General features: G+C 39.0%; 1 protein-coding gene across 4 annotated transcripts in view; it reads right to left on the minus strand.

The window, feature by feature from the left end:
• LMNTD1 (lamin tail domain containing 1) overlaps positions 1-23,744 on the minus strand; it is a 121,395-nt gene that overhangs the window by 27,494 nt on the left and 70,157 nt on the right. For 2 of the 4 annotated variants that reach the window (XM_058282919.1, XM_058282916.2), the window contains exons 5-8: positions 16,144-16,330; positions 14,231-14,350; positions 6,998-7,215; positions 6,308-6,480 (exon numbers count right to left, since the gene is read on the minus strand). In XM_058282919.1, the coding sequence (XP_058138902.1) occupies positions 6,308-6,480; positions 6,998-7,215; positions 14,231-14,350; positions 16,144-16,330 (698 nt within the window). Of the gene's footprint in view, positions 1-3,559; positions 4,009-6,307; positions 6,481-6,997; positions 7,216-14,230; positions 14,351-16,143; positions 16,331-23,744 lie in introns of those variants that run through there. The other 2 variants (XM_058282917.2, XM_058282918.2) reach the window with 2 other exon arrangements.

The following is a 23,744-nucleotide window of genomic DNA, read 5'->3' on the forward strand; positions in this document are numbered from 1 at the left end:
AGTGGCAATGCTCCAAAATGTGTTCATCAATTGCAATGAATGTACCACACTAATGAAGGATGCTGTTAACATAGGTAAATGTGGGCAGTGTGGAAAGCAGGGCACATCGGTACTCCCTATATTTTTTATATAACATTTATGTAATCTAAATATCTTTTAAAAGATTTTTTAAAAAGAAACTAAAGGAGACTTTTGTTTTCCGTGTGATGTTTCTTTCTTCTAAAGTAAAAAATAGTTGATGAAAATAAGACAAAATCTTAACATTTTTCATTTGAAAGAGTACATGAGGTGTTATAGTATCTTTTGTACCTTTCCATAGTTCATAAAATTAGATAATTCAAAAGGGGGAAATTCCCCAATTCTATCATTTACTAAGCTCTTTATATAATGGGAATAATAGTAGAATTTGTAAGGAGATTAAAAATGTTTTCTCTTGATGTGTGCCATCAGGTTCCTCTGAGGGTAGGGGGGAAGATAGTTTGCTCACCTCATTGGTAGAAGGTGTGGTGATCCCAGAAGTAATGAGAGTCAGTAGGAACTCTTCTAATGGAGAAAATCAGAGCAATTATGGCCAGAGGAGTGGAAGTACGTCAAGTGAAGGGCCTGTGGGCAGCCTTCTTGGTAAAAGAATGGAAAGGGTTCAAGGAGAACCTATCCACAATTCTTGGTTGACTTTTGGGGAGCCTTTGATGAAATCCTTCCTCATGAATCTCAAATCATCAGGAATACTTACACACAAGTGAATTTTTGGGTTTTACTTGTTATGAATATTGAGAAATAGAATGAGTTTCACATCTTAATTCATCCTCCAATTAGCTGCAGCTACTAAGTTAGCTAGAGCCTCTTTACATTTTGTGATCTCCAAAAGGTTGAGTGAAACCGCTAACTCCATGTAAAAATTCAGAGATTTCTCTAAAATTTCTGCTAATTCCATGAAACAAATTCTCCATAAAACAAATGATTAATGGTAACTTTCAGCAAACATCTACTACCTGGTGTCACTTTGGAAGTATTCCATTAAAGTGAGAAAAAGATGGCTATGCTCACTGACAGTATTTGCCATCTTCCTAGCCTAACCAGTGCAATAATAAGAGAAATGAGTTAAGTTTTTAAGAATTGGACAGGAAGGATGCTATCCTTTGCACACTAAGGAGAAAAGTCCATGAGGTTCTACAGATAAACTACTACAACTACAAAGAAAGTGCAGAAAATTTCTAAAGCAAGGCCCACATACAAAAACCATCAGTTTGCTCTTTACAATAATTAAAAATTATAATAGAAAAAGTCTTTTCGATAGCAACAATGACAACAGCAAGATCAACGGTACCTACTTTGGTGAAAAATCTAGCAAAAGATGTTCAAGAATTTTGTGGAAAAAAATTGCAAAAAAGGACATGAAGGAAATCAGAGTGACCTGACAGTGTTTCCATAAACAATGACTTGGTATCCTAAAGGTGTTGACTTTCTCTCCAATTAATCTACAAAATCCTTGCAATTTCAATCAGACTACCAAAAAGATAATTTTATTGTGTAGTAATCTGACAAACTGATTCTTGAAGGGAGGAGCAAAAACTTTAAGCCTGAAAATACTGACAAGAAGAGCAAGGAAAAAGTATTTCTCTTTCCAGATGCAAAGTGTTATTATACATCCCTAACAATTAGAACAGTGTTACTGGCAGCAAGATAGAGAAATAAATAAAACGCGCTAGAAAGCCCAGACACAGGGGAAAGTTGCTAAATGATAGAGTTTGTGCTATAAATCAGGGTGCAAAGGATGGAATGCCTTTCTGTTTGGTATTGGGACAACATTTGATCACTATTCCACACGACACACACAAATAAATTCCAAATGTACTAAAAATAAGCACACAAAACAGATTTTAAAAATAATAGAAAAACTAGGTGAACAAATTTATTATAGGGAAAGTGTTCTTTTTAAATTAGCATTTTAGTATATATAGTTGGGGATTGAATGGTCTCCCTCTAAAGCCACATTTAAATCTTAACCCCCGGTCCGGTGGGTGTGAACCCATTTGTAAGGAGGACCTTTAAAGATGTTATTGGTTAAGGTGTGGCCAAACAGAATGCGGATGGACTAAATCCAGTACGACTGCAGGCCTTACAGGCGAGGAAACTGGACATGCTGGTAGGAAGCCAAGGAGAAGACTACAGGAGAGGTCAGCACCGGGTGGAGGCAGAACCCGAGCCGCCACGAGAGCACGGCGTTCTTTGGAGAACCCTAGTCTGCGGATACCCAGATGCCGGACTCTAGTTTCCAAAACTGAGACACTAAGTTCCTGTTCCAGTCAACTACTTTGTGGTATTTCTCCTAGCAGCTCCGACAAATTAATGTGGATATAAAAGTATGCACAACCTAACTAATAAATAGAGAACATCCCATTAAAACAACACTGAGAAGAGCTACCATCTATCAGACTAATAATTTAAATTTCTGACCACATAAAGTTTGATGGGAATATGGGAAACCGGAAATCTTCTCAAATACCGGTAGGAGTACAAACTGGTAAAATCCTTTCTAGAGCAGTTTGGCAAAATCTGATAATAAAGTTGGAAGTGCTTATTACCAGACTATTGAACAATTACACGTAGGGGTTTTAGAGGACTTTAGAATTTAGGCCTAAGCCCCAAGGAAACCAGTGTACCTCTGGGTTCATGTGTATGTAGGATATTCATTGCAGCAATGTCTACAGAACAAAACATTAATAGAAGAATGGACAAATAAAACAGCAAAACCATATAATGAAATACTATATAGCCATTAAAGTAACAGAATTAGACCTATATTATTCCCCTGAATTATACTATTAAGTAAAAACAAATACAGATAATAGGCACATATAGCATGATGCCATTTATGAAAATTTTAAAAACATACCAACTGTTCTATATATATTTTAGGGGTCTGTATACATATAATTAAATTAAAATAAGGACCAGAATCACTTATTCCAATTTCATATTAGAACTAGAATGAGGTTCAAAGAGAAGGCAAATTTATCTATGTGTTTTTTCCAATATGAAGCAACATGACAAAATGTTAACATGCATTAATTCTGATGAGCACTCTACATTATCCTTTGTATTTTTCTGGATTGTAAAATGTAGATGTTTTAAAAAATTATTTTAAATGTTAGCCTCTAGACTTCTCTACACCTTAGATTTGAGAGACACAGTGGAAAACAAGGCAATTATTTCCAGATGTAAGAGTTAGGCAAACCTAAGACTCTCCTGGACTCTTTTTTTTTTCATAATTGGTCTTTGATAATCATCACATATTTAAGTGTATCAATTGTTAAGTCTTTACCTATATGAACACGTGTAACCATCACCACCACACTGATGGTGAACTCCTGAAAATTTCCCCCATCACTTTAATTTCTGCCTCCCACCCATTCCCTTCTCTCCAAGGAACAATTTAACTTCTTTTTTATAAGAAAGTTTTATTAAGATATAAACCATATACCATAAAGTTCATCTATTTAAAGCATATAATTGAAGGGTTATTATTGTATACAAAAATATGTTATGAACACCAGAGTCCGTATTAGAATATTTTTATTAACTCACAAAGAAAAAATACACTCTACCTAATACCCCCTATTTTTCTACTTCCCATTTAGCCCCAATAGACAATAAATCTACTTTTTATCTCTATAGTTATTCTTATTCTTGGCGTCGATCTCCTGGACTCTTCTGTCTTCAGTTATTTGATAAACTGAGTAGGGAAAAGCAGCAAGATTGAAGAAGACACAAGAAAATTTGATACATTTGTTTTAGCTCTTTCTTCTTTGCCAGTCATTGACAAGTGTGCAACAAATAGTCCAACAGTAGGCAAATTAAAAAGATTAAAATGAGACTGAATCAGCAAACAAGATCATTTTCCCTTGAAGAATCAAGTTGTAGAAACTTTGAAGAAAATGAGCAGATAATTCAGGGATTGCTGTTATCCAGTCAATTGCCAACCAAGCCTTCATGACTTCTGTCTGTCTGTGGACATTTTTACAATAGAAATCAAAGAAAAGTTCTTTCAATTCTGATTTGTATCTGTTCTTTTTGTTTGTTTGTTTCATTGTATATCTCTCCATTTATTTTAATTTTTTTGTCTTTATTTTTTAATGTTACATTAAAAAAATATGAGGTCCTAATATGCCCCCCCACCCCCCTCACCCCACTCCTCCCATAACCACAATGTCCTCCATCATCATGGACATTCATTGCACTTGGTGAATATATCTCTGAGCACTGCTGCACCACATGGTCAATGGTCCACATTATAGTTTACACTCTCCCCCAGTCCACCCAGTGGGCCATGGCAGGACATACAATGCCCAGCAACTGTCCCTGCAGTACCAGCCAGGACAACTCCAAGTCCTGAAAATGCCCCCACATCACATCTCTTCTTCCCACTCCCCACCCTCAGCAGCTACTATGGCCACTTCCTCCATCTCAGTGCTACATTTACTTCCACTACTAATCACAATAGTTTCAGAATAGAATGTCAGTAAATCCACTCTAATCCATACTCTATTCCTCCATTCTGTGGACCCTGGGTGCTTAGATTCTACTTGGTTGATGGATGCAATTCTCCTGCTTTCAGTTGTAGGCACTCTTGGCTCCCTGGTGTGGTGGTTGACCTTCACCTCCCTGTTAGCTGGCCGGGGTAAGTCCAATAAACCAGAGGGTAGGAGTTGCAAGTCTGTCAAGGCTCAGGGCCTGGCTGTCATAGGGACAGTCCAGAGATTCAGGTCTCCTGAGTATACACTAAATCCCAGTGCCAACGACAGGTCTGGTAAGTGACAGGAGAGGCTTGCGAAAAAAGATCTGTTATCCGTTCTTATTGGAAATATAATAAATAGGAAATAAAGTTATATTCCATCAGTATAGAAGCCCTAAAGGCATTGAAGAAAATATCCTTCTGCATTGCTACTACAGAATAAGCACATTTAGTGCAATGATTGGCGCTGAATAGCAAAGCATTGAGTTTTCAAGGTGAGTTACCATCCACAGAAAGGTGCATCAGAATAACTTGAAATCAAATTTGCTGATAAATAAAGTCTTAAGGATGAGTAAAATAGTGAAAGTTATCATCAGTTAAAGAAAAACAGATTAATCTACTTCTGGAGACCCTCAAATCTAAGTCTTAAAGAACTATATGGGCATGTGTGTGTGTTTTGTGTGTTTGTATGGGTACGTATTTGATGTATATGAAGTGTTGAATCATAGAATTTAGTGCTGGAAGTGCCCTTTAGGTTTCCAATCCAAACTTAATTTACAAATGAGGAGACTTGGGCATAGAGATATATGGTATTTAATTTTATGAAAATGGAATATATTTAGTAATTTACAAAATTTCTATCATTCCCCTTCTAGAAGGTTCTATTTTTAGGGTATTATTTCCCAATGATGTGTTAGCACACAACACTGGTTTTACAAAGAGTTCTTTGATTCTACAGAGGTATCTCAAGGATTACAGGGGAGAAGGGAGAGAATATTGGGATGCTACATAAGATTTAATTTTTTTAAAAGCATTCCTCTGTTAAATAGAGTTTGCAAATTATTATATTAGAACTTTACCAGGATATAGCTGCTGTAAGATACAGGCTTTCTCCACAGTTTGGGATCTGGTTCCTTCTTGGCATTCTTATAATACAATTCTTGAACTTTTGAGGGACATAGACACCTTACAGAGTTAGCTAAACTTTACAGACTCTCCGCTCAGAAAAATAATGTACAGACACACATTTTTTGTGTGCCCAGTTTAGCAGGTTCATGGATCTCCTGAATCCACTCACAGATTCTAAGTAGATAACACCAGCTCTAAATGCTTTATTTAGAGGAATTCAATGTGAAACTTCTAGTTGAAAAACGGTAAGAATTTGTGATTAATATAAGAGCATGCTTGGAAAATATCGATTTTTTAAAGCACAGTCTAAATTGCAGGACCGGTTTTTCCCACCTATAGAAAAAAATATATTTTTGACCAAGTCACAAACATGCCTAATAAATATCCTTTCTGGCCATGTGATTTTCCTTTCGACTCAATGATTCGTTTAGCAGACATTTCTCAAGAGGTAACTGGGGAAGACATAGTGCTAATGCCAGTGCAAGTGAAATGGCTCACAGTACCTCTTCTAGGAGCCACTTATTCTGGGGGATATGGGAAGTTTTCATGCTTAGCCAAGTCCACTGCCTTACCCCTTTGTACCAGTTCCCAGCAGGTGCGCGCGCGCGCACACACACACACACACACACACACACACACACACAAGTTCTCCCTTTGGCTCACCTGGAGCTGGGTCCAGCTTGGCTGGTGGAGACCTGGGCTGCGCTCCCAGGCTGCTTCCAGCAGGACGGACGTTGTGGGGGCCAGTCAGTGAACAGTAGGGATGTGGAGGGACATCGGGACTGTGGCACCAAGGACTACAAGTGGGGAGCAGGGCCGGTCGGATTTCTTTTTCTCTGCAGAAAGAAAAAAGCCCAATGGTGCTTGGGATGAAGGGGTAATGAAAGGGAAGACAAGACGGGAGGAGCTGGCTTCTCTGGCCTCCATGGGTGGACTTCAATCGTCACATTGGAAGCATCTGCCTACAAAGGAGTAATATCAGCTCCCTGGCTCCACCACGGCCAGCCCTTGACCCGGAGGAGCAGGGCGCACACCTCCCAGACGGTGCTACCCGCGTGATGACCCAGCACTGCTACCTGGTGAGGATAACCGACCAGCAGGGCTGTGAGAAGCGGAAGGGCCAGTGGGGTCACCAGATGGCCCAGTGAATACCAGCAGCCTTTATTTCCCCAGGCCTAGATCCCTGCTCATTCTACAGTGTTATGCTTTTCATATGGGTCCTATCAAAACTGTAGGGTTTTAAAAAAAGAGGAATATTGATTTACCTATTTGTCGCATACCTACTTGCAACCCAGTTATTTACAATTGCTACTTTGGGGAAGGACTGACTTTGAAAAAGAACCAACTTTTTACCTCTTAAGGAGAACTTCACTTTTTTCTCTCTGACACGGGAAGGTGTCTTTCTGTTGTGCATCTTGCCTGTTTTTAGTTATTGTGGTTGTAGGTATTGGCCGCCAGAATATGCTCCTTTGAGATGTTGGAACTGATATTGAGCATCTCCTAAATTCAATGTCGGTGTCTAATTTCTCCCATGCTTGTTTCCAGTGAATAGGAGTGTACCAGGCAATAGCCTAATGGAAAAACAAAAAACAAAACAAAAACGATTCGTTAATATAAAATACTATTGGAGTCAGTCGATTTTTGTTACCATTCCAGGCTTACTGCAATATAATTTCATCATCAAACGTCACATGCTTACTCTGTGTGGTTTACTGAACAGCATCATGGCTGTGCGGTAAGAAATCCTGCCTTTATTTTCCGGTTCTGGAAGTCACAAGATGTGTGACTCAGGCCAGTCACTCTTAGTGTTGTGGACTGTGTTCTCACATGTAAAATGGAGCGCCAAAATTAGGGAGAACAATTCTGCAGAGGGTCTAACCATTTTATCTCTGTTCAAATGAGAAAACTAAGCAACAACAAAAAAGTGTCCTTTAGCATTTTACTTGTTCTCGTTATCTATATTTAGTTGATAAAAATTAGAAGTTTGGGGATTATGCTGTAACCACTGAAAAATCCTCCACTTGAGTCGACAAATTGGCATAAAAGCAACACAAGGCATGTTTCAACCAGGCTGGAGCTACAGCAGGGAAAGTAGAAGATGAAATCTTTTTTCAAAAATTCAATTTCATGGATCACAGCAGGAAAGTCTCACTTTTACAGCTCAGACATCACTATTGATGTTGAAAAAATATCCATTATCTTTTCAGTGTGATCCGCAACTAAACTGTAAGTCTTTCCTAGAGGAGAACAATATCTTATTTCTCCCCGCGTTATAGGGACTTAAAAATATTTGATGACAGCGATGAACGTAATTATTTAAAATGATGGTTTTAATCTCACCCCTAGAATGTGGCCATATGAACCTTGGAGACCTGTCTTTAGCACAAAGGAAAAATTCTTGGAGTTAGAAAATTTGATTTTATTGTAGTTCTGCCATTTTCCTAATTATGTGACATTCAGCAAGCCATTTAAATTTTCCCACTTCTGTTTTCCTCCTTTGTAGAATGCTTATTGAGAATCATATTTGATAACGCACAAATAAACAGCCCTTTTGTGAGTTCCTATATATATAGCACAAGGACAGTCTTATCCATATCTGAATCTCGAAGCAAAACATTATTTGGGGATAGTATCTGGCATTGGATAAATGTAAGGAATCTATTAACTTTTTGACATGTAATGCTGAGGCTAGAAATCCTATAGGACAACAATGTGACTAGTGAAAAATCTAGCCCTATTTTTTAACAATTGACAGGCTTTTAGAATCTTAGTGATTGTTGTATATTCTCTTAATTTAAGATGAGAAAATAAATAAGAAACTAACTCGTGGCACCAGGGCACGAGAACCAACCCGTAGGCTGCTAAGAACTGTAGCTGTATTGTGTATCGAGCATTGCCACACCAGTGATTAGGTTTCTTTCTTTTTTTTCTTAAGGACCCGTAGCTTAAATCCTCTTTGCCCCACCTTAAAAAGTAGAAGTATTATTCAAATGCAGAAATAGTACCTATTCTAAACGGTAGGACTGGCTTTTGTGTTAGGTGGAACATTCGGGTCTCTGTGGCTTTTTCCACAAGATACGGGTAACTTTCTATTACAAGTTACATACCTAGAAAGCAATTCCAGGGTCATGAGGAAACCTTGGGACTGTCTGTTTCAGTGTGTCTATGGGAAGGCAGCAACCTGTCTTTTCAAGGAAAATCTACCTGGAGATTGTAGATTGGGAAGTCCAGTATCCTTGAGTGAGATTGGGAATGAAGCGTTAAAAATAAATAAAAAAGACTCTGTGTTTACATTAAGGTTTTAAGTTGTCTTAAGGTCACATTTCGGCCTATTTAATGGAAATATTTCCAGTTGAATTAAATGATGCTGATTATTTTCCCATGGGGTAGACTATTCTAATGTGTGTGATCTGGAAAAAAAAAAGGCTCGAGCTGAGGTCTGAAAGATGAGTAGGATTTAATAAGTAAAAAAAAAGCCAGGGCGGGCAGGCAGGAAAGAGTGTCTGTGGAGAGGTAAGAGCACGTGCAAATGCCCTGTGGCTTGAAAGAGCAGGCCAAGCACTGCGGACTTAAGAAGGGCAGTGTGGGTAAGTGGAGAGCAGGGAGGGCAAGCTAGGGAGCTGGGAAGGAGCAACAACGGTGGCTGAGGCCCGCCGGCCAAGTCCCGTTGTCCTGCAGACTCAGCACAAGTGCTTCCCCTCTAACACTTTTCCTGACACCTGCCCTCACAGAATCCATCCCTCAGACCTTGGTTGCCATATTCTGTGTACATACGTATATTAAGGTATTGTTCATTCTATTGCAAATACCCGTTGTTACATATGGATTTCCACTACTGGACTCTGGGTTTCCAGAGGACGGGAACTATATATAGCCATGTTCATTTCCCCAACTCCTAGCACAATGCCTGGCAGATACTAAATATGTGTAAATATTTCCCATAGGAATCAATCAGGTCCATTCTTTCACTAGCTAACAAGATTATTGTGCCTGTATCACCCTATGGAAATGGACTGTTCTTTTTTTTTTAAGATTTATTTTTTATTTCTTTTTCTCCCCTTCCCCACCCCCAGTTGTCTGCTCTCTGTGTCCATTTGCTGTGCGTTCTTCTGTGTCTGCTTGTTTTCTTATCAGTGGCACCCAGAATCTGTGTCTCTTTTTGCTGTGTCATCTTGCTGCATCAGCTCTCTGTGTGTGTGGCGCCATTCCTGGGCAGGCTGTGTCTTTTTTTTGCACTGGGCGCCTCTCCTTACAGGGAGCACTCCTTGCACGTGGGGCTCCCTTACGCAGGGGACACCCCAGTGTGGCAGGGCACTCCTTGCGCACATCAGCACTGCGCATGGGCCAGCTCCACATGGGTCAAGGAGGCCGGGGGTTTGAACCCTGGACCTCCCATGAGGTAGGCGGATGCCCTATCCATTGGGCTAAATCCGTTTCCCAGAAATGGACCGTTCTATGTGCAAAGCAGTTGATTTCACTGAGTAAAAGGTGCAGCCCAAGTACAAAGTCTAATTTAGTTGCAGGGAATTAAAATTCATTAACGTGTAAGTTCCAGGTGCTCAGGAGCCTGATCTGTTCTGTTCAGCATCTAGCACCTGTATGAGTACATATGAAGTAGACACCGGCATGTGCTGGTAGAATAGATGAAGGTTCTGAGACCAGAGTGCCTTATTTCTGATCTGATTAGTGCTGATGATTTCTTATGAGGCTAAGTAAATAACTGAGATTATACTGCCTCATTTTCCCCATCAGGGCAAATTATCAGAGCTATTACAAAATTCAATTTGAGCCCACAAAGAGCTCTAAAGGTAAGTGAGTGTAGGGTGCTAAATTATATCTAATGAGCATTCTGCCCATCTAATGATAACTGCTTGTTCTTACAGAAAGCTATAAGACATTAAATGGCTCTAATTAATACATTAGCCAAGTCTAGTCTGAAGGAATTGTCATTCTGAATATCGGTTATAATGTAGGAAGAAAGAAATACAAAGAGAAAGACTCTGATCAACGTATTGTGGTGTGAGTAGTTATAGTAAGTTAGACTGAGGGTGAGAAATAAGGCAGGTATTTGAAAAAATCTATACAATGGCTTTGAAAAGGAATAACATTTAAAAAATTGTTTTAAAATGACACACCTTTAAACTTTGCCTATGGAGTGAAAATATAAAATGTCAACTATGGGGAATGAATTTTACAAAGTTATTACCAATATACTTAATTTTATAGTGAAAAAGTATAGTAATTACAAGTTATACTTGAAGCTTTTTCATTAGAATATTAGCCCTTAGAGAGTGGATACCATGTTTTGGTCTATGTTATATTCCCAGCATTTAGTACAGCCTCTAGAATACAGAAAAATCTCAATAAACATTTGAGAAATGAACAAATGATAAGAAATGCTTGTATGTAGTACCTTCTTTCCTTATCTTGCTCTTCAGGATAATATCACAGATAAAATACTGAAATATAGAAATTTGAAATGGTGTCTAAGAAATATGAGTATCGAGATTATTTTTGTCAAGTTTTAAGTAGCTCTTTGGTTCTTTTGACAGTGGGGAAAGTGCTGCTGAAGTTTCTGGGGTGTACAGTATTTAGCGATGGCACTATCCAAAGTCTTAAGGATGGAAAAAAGATCGAAGGCTGAGGATGAGGGGAAAATAAACAGTGCTATCCATGATAACAAAACAGTTGTTGTAAAAAAATCATAAAATATGAAAGTTGGTGCTAATGGAGGAATTGAAGCACAGAAAATAAATAAAACTTACAAAGACCAAATAGCTAACTGAAAGACCTGCATTATGAGTAATTATTTTAAATTAAATCAATTAAACTTCCAGGCGAAAGGGGGAGATGATCACAATGAGGAAAAAAAAAACACGATTCAATTATATGGTATTTATAAGAGACTCAGCCTAATTTGAAAGCCACGAGTAGGTGGAAAAATTATACTACGCAAATAGTAACCAAAAGAGAGCTGCGGTAGCTATGCTTATAGCAGATAAAATACACTTGCAGTCAAGAACTGTTATGAGGGACAAAGAAAGTCAATAAATACTGATAAAGGGGTCAATTCAACAAGAAGACTTAACAACTGTAATTATATGTGTACCTACTGGCAGAGTCTCAAAATAGATGAGGCAAATATTGACAGATTTCAAGGGTTAGACAGTTCTATATCAAAGTAGAGTCAACACAACCATTTCAGTAATTGATAGGACATCTGGACATAACATCAATAAGGAAATAAAAAATGTGAATGATACCAAGTAGACCTAACTGACGTACATACAACTCTTCACCCAACAGCAGCAGAATACACATGCTTCTGGAGCGCACCTGGGGCATTCTCCAGGATAGATCATATATTAGATCACAAAACAAGTCTCAATAAATTTTTAAAATATTGAAATACAATGTATCTTCTCTGACCACAATAGAATGAAGCTTGGTCAGTAACAGAGGGAGAAATAGAAAATTAACAAATGGAAATTAAACAGCACATTCTTTAACAACGATGGGTTAAAGAGGAAATCACAAAGGACTTTGGGAAATATCTTGAGGCAAATGGAAAAAAAAACAAAACTCACGACACATCAAAATGTATGCAGCAATGGCAATGCTGAGAAGGAAATTTATAGCTCTAAATGCTTATGTTAAAAAAGAAGAAAGATCTCAAATCAGAGACCTAACCTCACACATGGAGGATCTAGAAAAAGAATATCAAACTAAACCCAATGTGACCAGAGGGAAGGAAGTAACAGATTAGACTGGAGATAGAGAATTAAAAAAAAATTAGAGAAAACCAACAAAATCAAAAGATGGCTCCTTTTTAAAAATTTTATTATCTTCTTTTTAAAAAGATACATAGATTACACACAAAAAAGATGGCTCCTTGAACAAGTCAGTAAAATTGATAAATCTTTTCCTAGACTGACAAAGGAAAAATGAGAGAGGATGCAAATAACTAATATCAGTAGTGGGTCATTACTACTGTTCCTACAGAAATAAAGAGGATTATAAGAGGATATTATAAACAACCTCATGCTAAGAAATTAGATAACCTGGATGAAATGGTCAAATTCCTATAACACATAAACTACCTTTAACTAACACAAGAAGAATTAGACAATCTAAGTAGACCAATAATAAGAGATTAAATCAGTAGCCCAAAACTTCCCAATGGAAAAAGCCCAGGACCAGAGGGCTTCATTGTTGAAATTTACCATACATTCCAAGAAGAATTAACATCAATCCTACTTTTAAAAAACTCCCACAAGATCATCTCAATTGATTCAGAAAAGGCATTTGACAAAATCCAGCACCCTTCATGTTAAAAACACTTAGGAAACTTGGAAAAGAGGGAAGTTTTCTCAACATGAATAAAGGGCATATATGAAATCCACAGTTAACCTCATACTCAATGGTGAAAGACAAAGTTTTACTCTCTAAGGTCAGGAACAAGATAAGGATACCCACTGTTACTACTGTTACTCAAGATTTTACTAGAATTTCTAGCCAGAGCAATCAGGCAAGAAAAAGAAATGAAAGGCATCCAAATTGGAAAGGAAGAAATAAAGTTCCCTCTTTGCAGATGACAAGATCCTATACATAGAAAATCCTGAGAAACCTACAAGATAGCCCCCAGAGCTAATAAATGAATTCCTGTGGGGTACAAGATCAACACATAAAAATCAGTAGTTTCTATACACTAGTAATGAACAATCTGAAGAGGAATCAAGAAAAAAATTCTTCTTATAATAGCAACTAAAATCATAAAATATCCAAGGATAAATATAACCAAGGATATAGAGGACTTATGCACAGAAAACTACAGAACATTGCATAAAGATATCAAAGAAGACCTAAATTAGTAGAAGGACCCTCCATGTTTATGGATTGGAAGACTGTTGTTATGATGTCAATTCTACCCAAAATGATTTATAGATTCAATTTAATCCCAATAAAAATTCCAACAGCCTTCTTTGCAGAAATGGAAAAGTCAATAATTTATAGGGAAGAGGAAGGACCCCAAGTAGCCAAAGCTATCTTGAATCAAAATGAAGTTGAAGGAGTCATATACTTCCCAGTCTTAAAACTTATTACAAAAACCACAGTAATAAAAACAGCATGCTCCTGGCACAAGAATAGACTTATAGAACAATGTAATCAAATTGAGAGCTCAGAAATAAACTCTCACATGTATGACCACCTGATTTTTGTCAAGGATGCCATGTCTACTCAATAAAGGAAAGAATAGTGTATTTAACAAATGGTGCTGTTCAAATTGGATGTCTATATGCAAGAGAATAAGGGTGGACCCCTACCTCATACCATATAAACAATAACTGAAAATGGGTTAAAGGCCTAAATATAAGAATCAAAACCATATTTCCAGAAGAAATCATAGGGAAACATCATCACAACCTCGTGTTAGGTACCATACTAAGACAAAGTATTAAATAGAGGGAAAACTGCGTTTAAGGGAGGAGTACACGGGAACCCGGTATTTTCTGCATGATTTTTCTGTAAACCTACAATTTTTATAAATAAAATAAAATAAACAACTGTTAAGAACTGGACACTGACTTCACCATTAGGTTTGCATAGGATTGTTGTACAATTCGGTGTTGTTGTAAACTCGTTTTGTTCCTTCCAAAGAAAATTTGACGGGGGTTGATGCTGTGCTTCAGAGGCTGCTGCCCACACCTGGAAGAAAAGAGCCTGTTAATGCCAAGGGCCATGGGAGTTTGGAATTGTTTTTAAAATGTCATAGCGTTATTGCAACATAATCTTTCTGATCAGATGAGGTTTAAAAATATATGACTATGTAATGTTAAGCTGTGTATCACCAAATAGCTCCCGCATGTGTTTTAAAGGGTAGCACAAGAAAAAGGGGAAAACTCTCTACCATCAACTAAGTACCTGTTTGTTCTCTGCGCAAATCATCCCTTTAATTTTGTTATAAGGATTATGTTCTCTTAGTTTGGGGAATTTAGGATACTTCATTTTACCAGTTAAATTATAAGAATGAAATGTATTGTGCAGCAAATTGAAGAAAACTGGGGAATTTATTTATAGGTATTCATTTACATCCAGAGGACAAAGTGGCACGATTCACCACCACCACCAAAAGTATATTTTAAATATAGATCTAGTGATGATGAGATCCTGGTGTGGAGCCACACGGTCTGACATTGTAAATGAATTTTTCCCATACAATTCTATAGCTGGGTGCAAAAGTAACTGTGGCTTTGCATTGTTGAAATTTACTGTTGGATATTGGCATACATTCTTAAATAAATGTGGTTATGTTATACATCATTTTAATGTGCATTTCTTGCTTATGGTTTTTTGCTGACTTATTACTATTTATTTTATATTTATTTTAGGCTACAGAATTGATTTTAGACAAAAAGCAAATTTGAGCAATTCTCTTGTTTGTTCAAAATGGGTCATAAAGCAGCAGAGACGACTTGCAACATCAGCAACTCATTTGACCAGGTACAGTGCAGTGGGGGTTCAACAAGTTTTGCAAAGGAGATGAGAGCCTTGAAGATGAGGAGCAGAGGCCATCAGAAGTTGACAGCGACCATTTGAGAGCAAACATCGAAGTTGATCTTCTTACAATACCCGAGATGTTGCTGAAGAACTCAACGCTGACCATTCTACGGTCATTTGGCATTTGAAGCAAATTGGAAAGGTGGAAAAGCTTGATAAGTGGCTGCCTCATGAGCTGACCAAAAATCAGAAAAATCGTCATTTTGAAGTGTCATCTTCTCTTATTCTATGCAACAACAAACAAACCATTTCTCGATCGGATTGTGATGTACAGTGAAAAGTGGATTTTATACAACAACCAGCGGCGACCAGCGCAGTGGTTGGACCCAGAAGAAGCTCCAAAGCACTTCCCAAAGTCAAATTTGTACCAAAAAGGGTCATGGTCCCCGTTTGGTGGTCTGCTGCCCGTCTGCTCCACTACAGCTTTCTGAATCCCGGCGAAACCAGTACATCTGAGACGTAGGCTCAGCAAATCGATGAGATGCACCGAAAACTGCCACGCCTGCCGCCCGCACTGGTCAGCAGAAAGGGCCCGAGTCTCCTCCACGACCACGCCTGCCCCACGTCGCACGACCAGCACTTCAAAGGCTGAACGAATTGGGCTACAAAGCTCTGCCTCCTCCGCCCTGTTCACGTGACCTCCCGCCACCTGACTGCCACTTGTTCAAGCATCTCCACTACCTACTGCAGGGAAAACGCTTCCACAGCCAGCAGGATGCAGAAAACGCTTTCCAAGAGTTAATCAAATCCCAAAGCATGGATTTTCATGGAATAAACAAACTTAGTTCTCAATGGCAAAAATGTGTTGATTGTAATAGTTACTATTCTGATTAATAAAGATGAGTTTGAACCTAGTTATAATGGTTTAAAATTCATGGTCTGAAACCACAATTCCTTTTGCACCAACCTAATAGTTCCTAGTGTTTCTATCACATACTCACTGTTACAGAGGAATTTGCCTGCATTATAATATGTGGAGCAAATTGGTAGAAAGAAACTGTCTGGCCATTCATTTTCTGTTGGAGAATATGGTCTCCGATATCCAGTTCTTTGTTAGTGGAAGAGTTAACGAGCTTCACAAATAAACCCTTGACATTCACTTCAGCTATTTTAATGTCTCCAAGAGCACTAGAAAATAAAACACAAAGATTATAAGGTGCCTTCAGACAAGTATATCCTTACTTATTAGCTCCCTTTAAGAACAAAATAATAAATAGGCTTTAGAAGTTGTTCCTAAAGCTGTATATTCTATTGGATGCGTTCTATGTAGAATAGTGTATTTTGTGACCTAAGACAAATGGCTTGCTCTCTTAGCTCTGTGTGTTTTTCTGTGCAATAAAATTTTATTTCAAATAAAATAATTAAAGAAAGTATAAAATGTAATTTAGGTGTCAAGATCTAAATGGCACAGGAAGGTGTGGTTATTAATCTTCAACTTTCCTACTGTTCATTGTGAAACCATTTAGACACGAAACTCTGAAAAGTAGCTGAAGAAGTAAGTTAAATCATTTAGACTTCAGATTCTTTATTACTGATAAAGTTGCTAGAAAGATGAACAGCAACAATGTGCTTGAAAGAATTTTGAAAAGCTGAAACATTATACAAATATGCGATGGTATTTTTTCCACTCTAACAGGTACTTAGTATGTATCATGAACAGGGCTAAGCATTTCCATATCATTGTTTTTCATAACATTTTTCATCACAATCCATTACCAGGCCATGAAATCACTTAGAAGGGTCAGGATCAGCATTTTAAAAAATGAAATATCCTACTATCACTAACAATAACCAATACTTATTATGTGCCTGGACCTTTTAAAGTGCTTCATAAAGATAGATCCACAATTTGTAACCCAAAATTCCAACATCCAAAAAGCTTTGAAAAACCAAAAAAATAAAATTATTAAAAAAAAAACACAACACATTTGAAACAAAAACTACCTAAATTCCTTTGGTGGCAAAACATGACCTGAAACTAAGGTAATGCTATTTATTTATAGTCTTTATAAATGGATAGCTGAATATTAATTTGTTTTTTCTGTAGAAAGATCAATGTTTCATTTTTGATACTTCTCCAAGTATGTAATATGTGTTCTAGTCAAAATAGCACTTTCCTAAAGTTCCCTAAATTCTGATTTGGAAACACAAACATCCCCAAAGATTTTGGTGATGGTAATGTAGACTTGTCATAACTCAGTTAATTCTCACAACATCCTAAATATTTCTTATCGAAAATTTAAGTCAAAAAGCATTGAGGAAATAGTACTATCTTGTTTAATTTTTATATAACAATCTAGAGAGGTGGGTACAATTTTAGTCCCATTTTATAGATAAGGAAACTGAAGCTGAGAGAGATTAATTCCTATATCCACGGTCACTAAATAACTGTTAGTGCTTGTCCTTCTGCCTCACTCAACTAGTAAAATCTCAAAGGGGTTTAATCCAACCGTTCAATTACTTAGATCCTGTAGACACCTGGCTACTGGGTTCTGCTAGAAAATACACACACATGTAGGTTGCAGCCACACACAAAAACTTAGTGGTCTCCAACCACACCTATGCCCTAGTGATTCTCATCAGCTCTGCCTGCATCAACCAACACTTTCTTTCCCAATGATGCTTCACAAGGCCCTGCGCCATATCCTGCTCACTCTCAGCAGAAGACCTGGCTGAGAATCCAGGGCCATCAGAGGGTACTGCATCATCTCCCTGCTTCCCACCCACAAACAGGTCCAGCCCCCATGCTTACCTTCTCCCTGCTCCGCCCCACCCCATTTCAACAGAAAGGACCCTTCTCCCAACTATGAAATTCTCTTTACCACCTCCTCTTGCTACGTCGGGTTCTTGCTCCATTCATTATCCAAATTTTCTTCAGTGGCGCCAACCTTTTCCCTCTTTTCTCCAAATAAATGAAATGTCTTCAAAGAGCTCACACCTTAAAAAAGAAAAACACAATCCTCCAGCTTACACTTCACACTACCATCACAGCCAAGCTTCTGGACGCATCTGTCACAAATTCCTCACTTTTTATCCAATCTTCAACCCACTACCTTCTGTTTCTGCTGTAGGCCAAGCCGACCACTGCCTTCGGAGTTGGTTAAATTGAGTGATAACTTTTCGTTGCCTTCTCTCAGATATGCCCTCCTTCTAAAACTCCTCCCTTTGTTTCCCCAAGCCTGCTGTTTCCTTATATCAGTCTGGTTGCTCCTTTTTGGTGTCTTTTTCCTGTTTCTCTGACATCACGTGTCTCTCAGATGTTGATCTCCAGGATTCTGTGCTTAGCCCTCTGTTCTCGTCACACACATGGTTTGTGTATGTGTGACACAAACCATGGCCAGAGCTTCAGTAACCACTAAAACATGACTGCTACATTGAAATCTCTACCTAGGCTCTCCTGAGCTTCAGCACACAGAAACAACTATCCACAGGAACCAGAGGTAACGTCTAACTTGACATGCCCCAAACTCTTCCCAAGTTATTTTAGCCTATTATAAATCTATTCTTCTGTGAGTTGCATCATCATTTACCCTGCTGGCCATGCCTGAGACTTTTACTCCATTCCTTCTTTCTTAGCCTTCACGCCTTGTCAGTAAGCAAGTTCTATTGATCCTGTCTCTCTAGTGTCGTCTCTCTCTCTCTCTCTCTCTCTCTCTCTCTCTCTCTCTCTCTCTATATATATATATATATATATATATCTGTTCTGTTCATTCTTACTACTTTTATCCTCTTTAGTCTCACATCAGGTCAACATGATCCCACAATTGTCTGCTCTCTGTGTCCATTCGCTGTGTGTTCTCCTGTGTCTGCTTGTCTTCTCATTAGGTAGCTCTGGGAACCAATCCTGGGACCTCCCCAAGTGGGAGAGAGGGGATCATTTTTGCGTGCCACCTCAGTTCCCTGTTCAGCTACGTCTCTTACTGTCTCTCCTCTGTGTCTCTTTTTGTTGCATCATCTCGCGTGTCAGCTCTCCATGTGGGCCGGCACTCCCGCACAGGGTGGCCCTAGGTGTGGACCAGCTCACCGCAGGGGCCAGCTTGCCTTCACCAGGAGACCCTGGGTATCGAACCCTGGACCTCCTATATGGTAGACTGGAGTTCAGTTGCTTGAGCCACATCCGTTTCCCTCAATGTGATCTTGTAACAGCCTCCCAAGAGGTTTCTGCCTCCCGTCTTGCCCCCTCCTGACCATTCTCCATTACATTTCCAAACAGTCATACAATGCAAACCTGACATTGCCACCACCTGCTAGAATCCTTCAATGTCTTACCACTTCCTTCCAGACAAAACACCAACTCCACAGCATGTAAAGGAGGCCCTACATACCACATCAGCCTCTTTAGTCTCTTTGTACTTACTTCTTCTCATGCTTTGACTGCAACCTTAAAGAATTCCTTGCAGGATTTGTAAAAATCCATGCTGTTGCTGCTTCACCTACTACCTTCAAGTGCGTATTCCCTCTTAACCCCCATATCCTTTTCCAGCACTTGACACTTTGATTTCTTAATTTTTTTCAATACGATGGGTAAAAAAGAGCATATCATTGTTATTTTCATGTGTTTTTTCCCTGCTTGTAATGCAGTTGAATAAGCTACTTACTGGCCATTCAGTTTTCCCCTTTTGTGAATTGTCTGTTCATATCATTTGTCCACTTTTCTAAAGTGCTGTTTTGAATTTTTCTAATTGATTTATAGTATTGACAGTATAGTATTTAAATATGTACACATATTTTCTGGCTTTCTGTTCATTTGGCCTATGATACACAAATTTAAATTTTTGAAAGTTCTACTGTGGTAAAATTTATCAATCTTTTTCTTTACAGTTTCTGCTTTGCATGTAATGTTTTTTTTTTTCCTAAATATTTTAGGGATTTGTTTATCACATTTTAACTTGAATGTATAGTGTGTGTGTGTGTAGCTAATTTTCCTAGCTGTGTTTATTAAGTAGCCTGTCATTTCTCTGCTGGTCTGTAATGCCTCCTCTGTCACATATCAAGTTTCTAAATGCTGTTAGGCTTCCTGTTCTGCTGTGGATTTAGCTGTCCATCCCATGCCTGTTCTGCTCTGTTGATTTGGTTGTCCATCCCATGCCTGTCCCAAATAGTTTTAATTTATGTGGCTTATATTTAGTCTTGATTTCAGTTGGACAAGTCTTTCCTCACTTTCTTTTTCAGTATCGTGGTAATGTTTTTGGATGTTGACCCTTTGTGATAAGCAGAAGATCCTCCCAAGAGCACCCGTGGCCTAATGAGTAAGATCCCGGGTATACTGTCAAGAGCTGAGCTGAGCCTGAGAGCTGATATGTGAGGTGACAGGGTGGCTGGTCAAGACAACAAGGCAAAATGGAAGTAGCAGGGAAGTGGACACGACTCAATTGATAGAGCATCTGCCTACCACATGGGAGGTCCAGGGTTCAAACCCAGGGCCTCCCTGACCCGTGTGGAGCTGGCCCACGCGCAGTGCTGATGCGCGCGAGGAGTGCCGTGGCACACAGGGGTATCCCCCACGTAGGGGAGCCCCACGTGCAAGGAATGCACCCCGTAAGGAGAGCAGCCTTGCATGAAAAAGGCGCAGCCTGCCCAGGAATGGCACCGCATGCACGGAGAGCTGACGCAGCAAGATGACGCAACAAAAAGAGACACAGTTTCCCAGTGCTGCCTGATAATGCAAGTGGATGCAGAAGAACACACGGCGAATGGACACAGAGAGCAGACAATGGTGGAGAAGGGGAGAGAAATAAATAAAATAAATCTTGAAAAAAAAATGAAAGTAGCAGTCAAGCTTTTAATCAGTCACTGCAGTCGTCTAAGAGGCTAAACCGGATGAGAGCCAGCTTCACCAGTGTTCTACTTTTCCCAGGGAACAGCACCTGGGGAAGGGCAGATGAATCAGCACACAGTGGGAATTCAATCCTGCAGAGGGAGCCCCAGACAAAAGGCTCCTGCTAGTTCATGAATCCAAGGGTCAGGGGGAGGAAGGGAGGAGAGGCCAGGACTGGGGAAGTACTGAGTGCTGAGTCGGAGTAGAGTGGTTTTCAAAATTCCCCAGCTCTTTTGTCCCCCTCCTGCACCCCTGGTAAGGAGACCTCGGAATCCCGAGGTGCCTGGGCTAGGAATCCAGGTATGTGTAAGAGCGAGGTGTGGCTGCCAGGTCCTGCGCCCTGGACCGCAGCTTCCTGCAGAGACTGCCATGCGTTAGGCATGACGAGGCCCGGCCTGGGCAGGTCAGCTGCCCCACCGAGGCCTGCACAGAAAGCCTTGCTTATTCATTATTTAGAGAATACTTGATTAGTTTTTATAATCAAACCCATTTAGGTAGAGCTTACATATTTAATACAGTGCCTTACCCCTGTACAAATGGAAAAAAAATTAAGTTTATCAATTCTAAACCAATGTGGCTGTACAATGCCCACTGCACAATGCCAACTCAACACAGTACAACTGGGATAATTTTTCCAAAATAAAGTTCCCCAAAATTCAAATTATATATATGTGTATGTATATATATATATATATATATATATATATTTATATAAAAAGGCCAATAGCACTGTGTTATGCATCAATTTAATTGCCTATGGTTCAGGCATGGAAGATCATACCCGAGGTTTTGGTAGGCACATACATGTGTGTAAAATGCTTTGAACATTTTATTAACAGACAAAACTCCCCACCCTGCCACATCCCCTTCACACATAAGATTTTGGCCAGGAGCTGGACTCCTCAAATATGTTATATTACATGGAAAAAGGGACTTTGAGGATGTAAACGAAGTTACAGATCTCAAGCTAGGGAGAGTGTCCTGGATTATCCAGGTGGGCCCAATCTAATGCCACAAGTCCTTAACATCAGAGAATCATCTCCAGCTGGAAGCAGAAGGCAGCTATGGCAGGAGGAAGTCGGAGAAAACCCAAGCAGGAAAAGGATTTGCTGCACCATTGCTGGGTTTGAGATGTAGGGCCCATGTACAAGGGCTGGAGAGAGGCCTCTCGGAGCTAAGAGTGGCCCCAAATGTAGAGTCAGCAAAGAAAAGGGGACAAGGAACAGATTTTGACTGTTGACCTTGGATGCATTTTCTCCCCCAAGTCTCCAGAACAGAGCCCAGTGGGCTTGATATTGGCCTTGTGTGACTCAGAATCATCTGTGCCAACCCAGGCATCTGACTACAGAACTGTGAGGTAACAAATGGTGCTGTTTGTGCTATTTTGAGACACTAGTTTGCAGTAATTTGTTACAGTAGCAATAAAAACTAGTATTTCTTTTGAATTTTAGAATTAGCTTGCCAGAAATGGAGCCAGTAGGCCAATGCCCTTGTTCCAGTGTCTTCTATTTTCTGTTGATAAACTGTTAATCTTGTTGTTCCTTTGAAGGTAAATGTCCTTTTTCTCTGGATGATTTTAAGATTTTATTTTTGTCCTCGGCTTTTTTCCCCCTGCAGTTTTCTACAATGTATTTAGGTTTGTTTTTCTTTTGTTCGCTCTTTGTCGGCTCGGAAGTTGGTAGTTGGTAGTGTTTCTTGAATCTGTGGTTTGATGTCTTTCATTAGTTTGGGGAAAATCTCAACTGTATTTCTACAAACACTGTTTTGCCTCAGTATTCCTCTCCTCTCCTTGAGGGACAATTACAAGTGGTTACATTTTTTGTTTCTTGCCCTGTTTGTTTCTTATGCTTATTTCTGTATTTTTCCAAACTTCTTGCTCTCTGTGATTCATTCTGGATATTTTCTTCTGACAATGTTACTGTTTGATAATTCTGTCTTCTGTCGTATCTGTTTTATTAAAGTACTGAGACAGTAATTTCTATTGGATTGTTTTATTTCTAGCAGTTACTAGATTCTTTTATTTTCAGTTTCTGATTCTATTCTAAAATTTTTTATCTTGTCATTTAATTCCTTGAATATTTTGGTCTTGTTATTTTAAAATATCTGTTAGATAACCACAGCATGTGGATTTTCTGGGGCCTGTTTGTTTGCCCCATTTTTACACTTGATCTTAACCAGAAGGCCGAGAAGCAATGTTTGTCCCATTTTTTCTTAGGTTTTGGTTAACTTTCAGTTTTTGTTATCCTGTTATTTTTTTATTTAGTGTCTAGTAATGTGGATTAAAAATTGTCGAGATAATTTTAGGTTAAGTATAACATTTCTTGCTTCAGAGAGGATTTACTTTTGGTTCTGGTGGGCAGATAAGATGGCAGGGGCATCATTTTAATGCACTCAGGGTACTAGATGATTAGGCACAGGCTTCAGCACCAATGATGCTGGTCTATTTTGAGCAGAGCCTAATCTTGGTATAGCCCTTTGAAGTCCAGTTAAAACCTGGGTGTTTATCAGGGACCCTCTTTCTTGACAGGCCCTGAACTCCAGTTTTTATTTATCCAGTCCTGTAAAGCTGTCAAAACCTCTGATTAAATCCTCAGCCACTTAGCTGCTGCCTTCTAACTGGCAACTGCTTCCAGGAGACAAGTGGTTCCAAATGTTAGGCTCATCACTCTGAGATTTCTCTCCTAGAATAGGAAATGTGAGAATAAAGGATATATATATTTATGA

The sequence above is a fragment of the Dasypus novemcinctus genome, chromosome 20, assembly GCF_030445035.2.
Source record: "Dasypus novemcinctus isolate mDasNov1 chromosome 20, mDasNov1.1.hap2, whole genome shotgun sequence".
NCBI classification, from domain to species: Eukaryota; Metazoa; Chordata; class Mammalia; order Cingulata; family Dasypodidae; genus Dasypus; species Dasypus novemcinctus.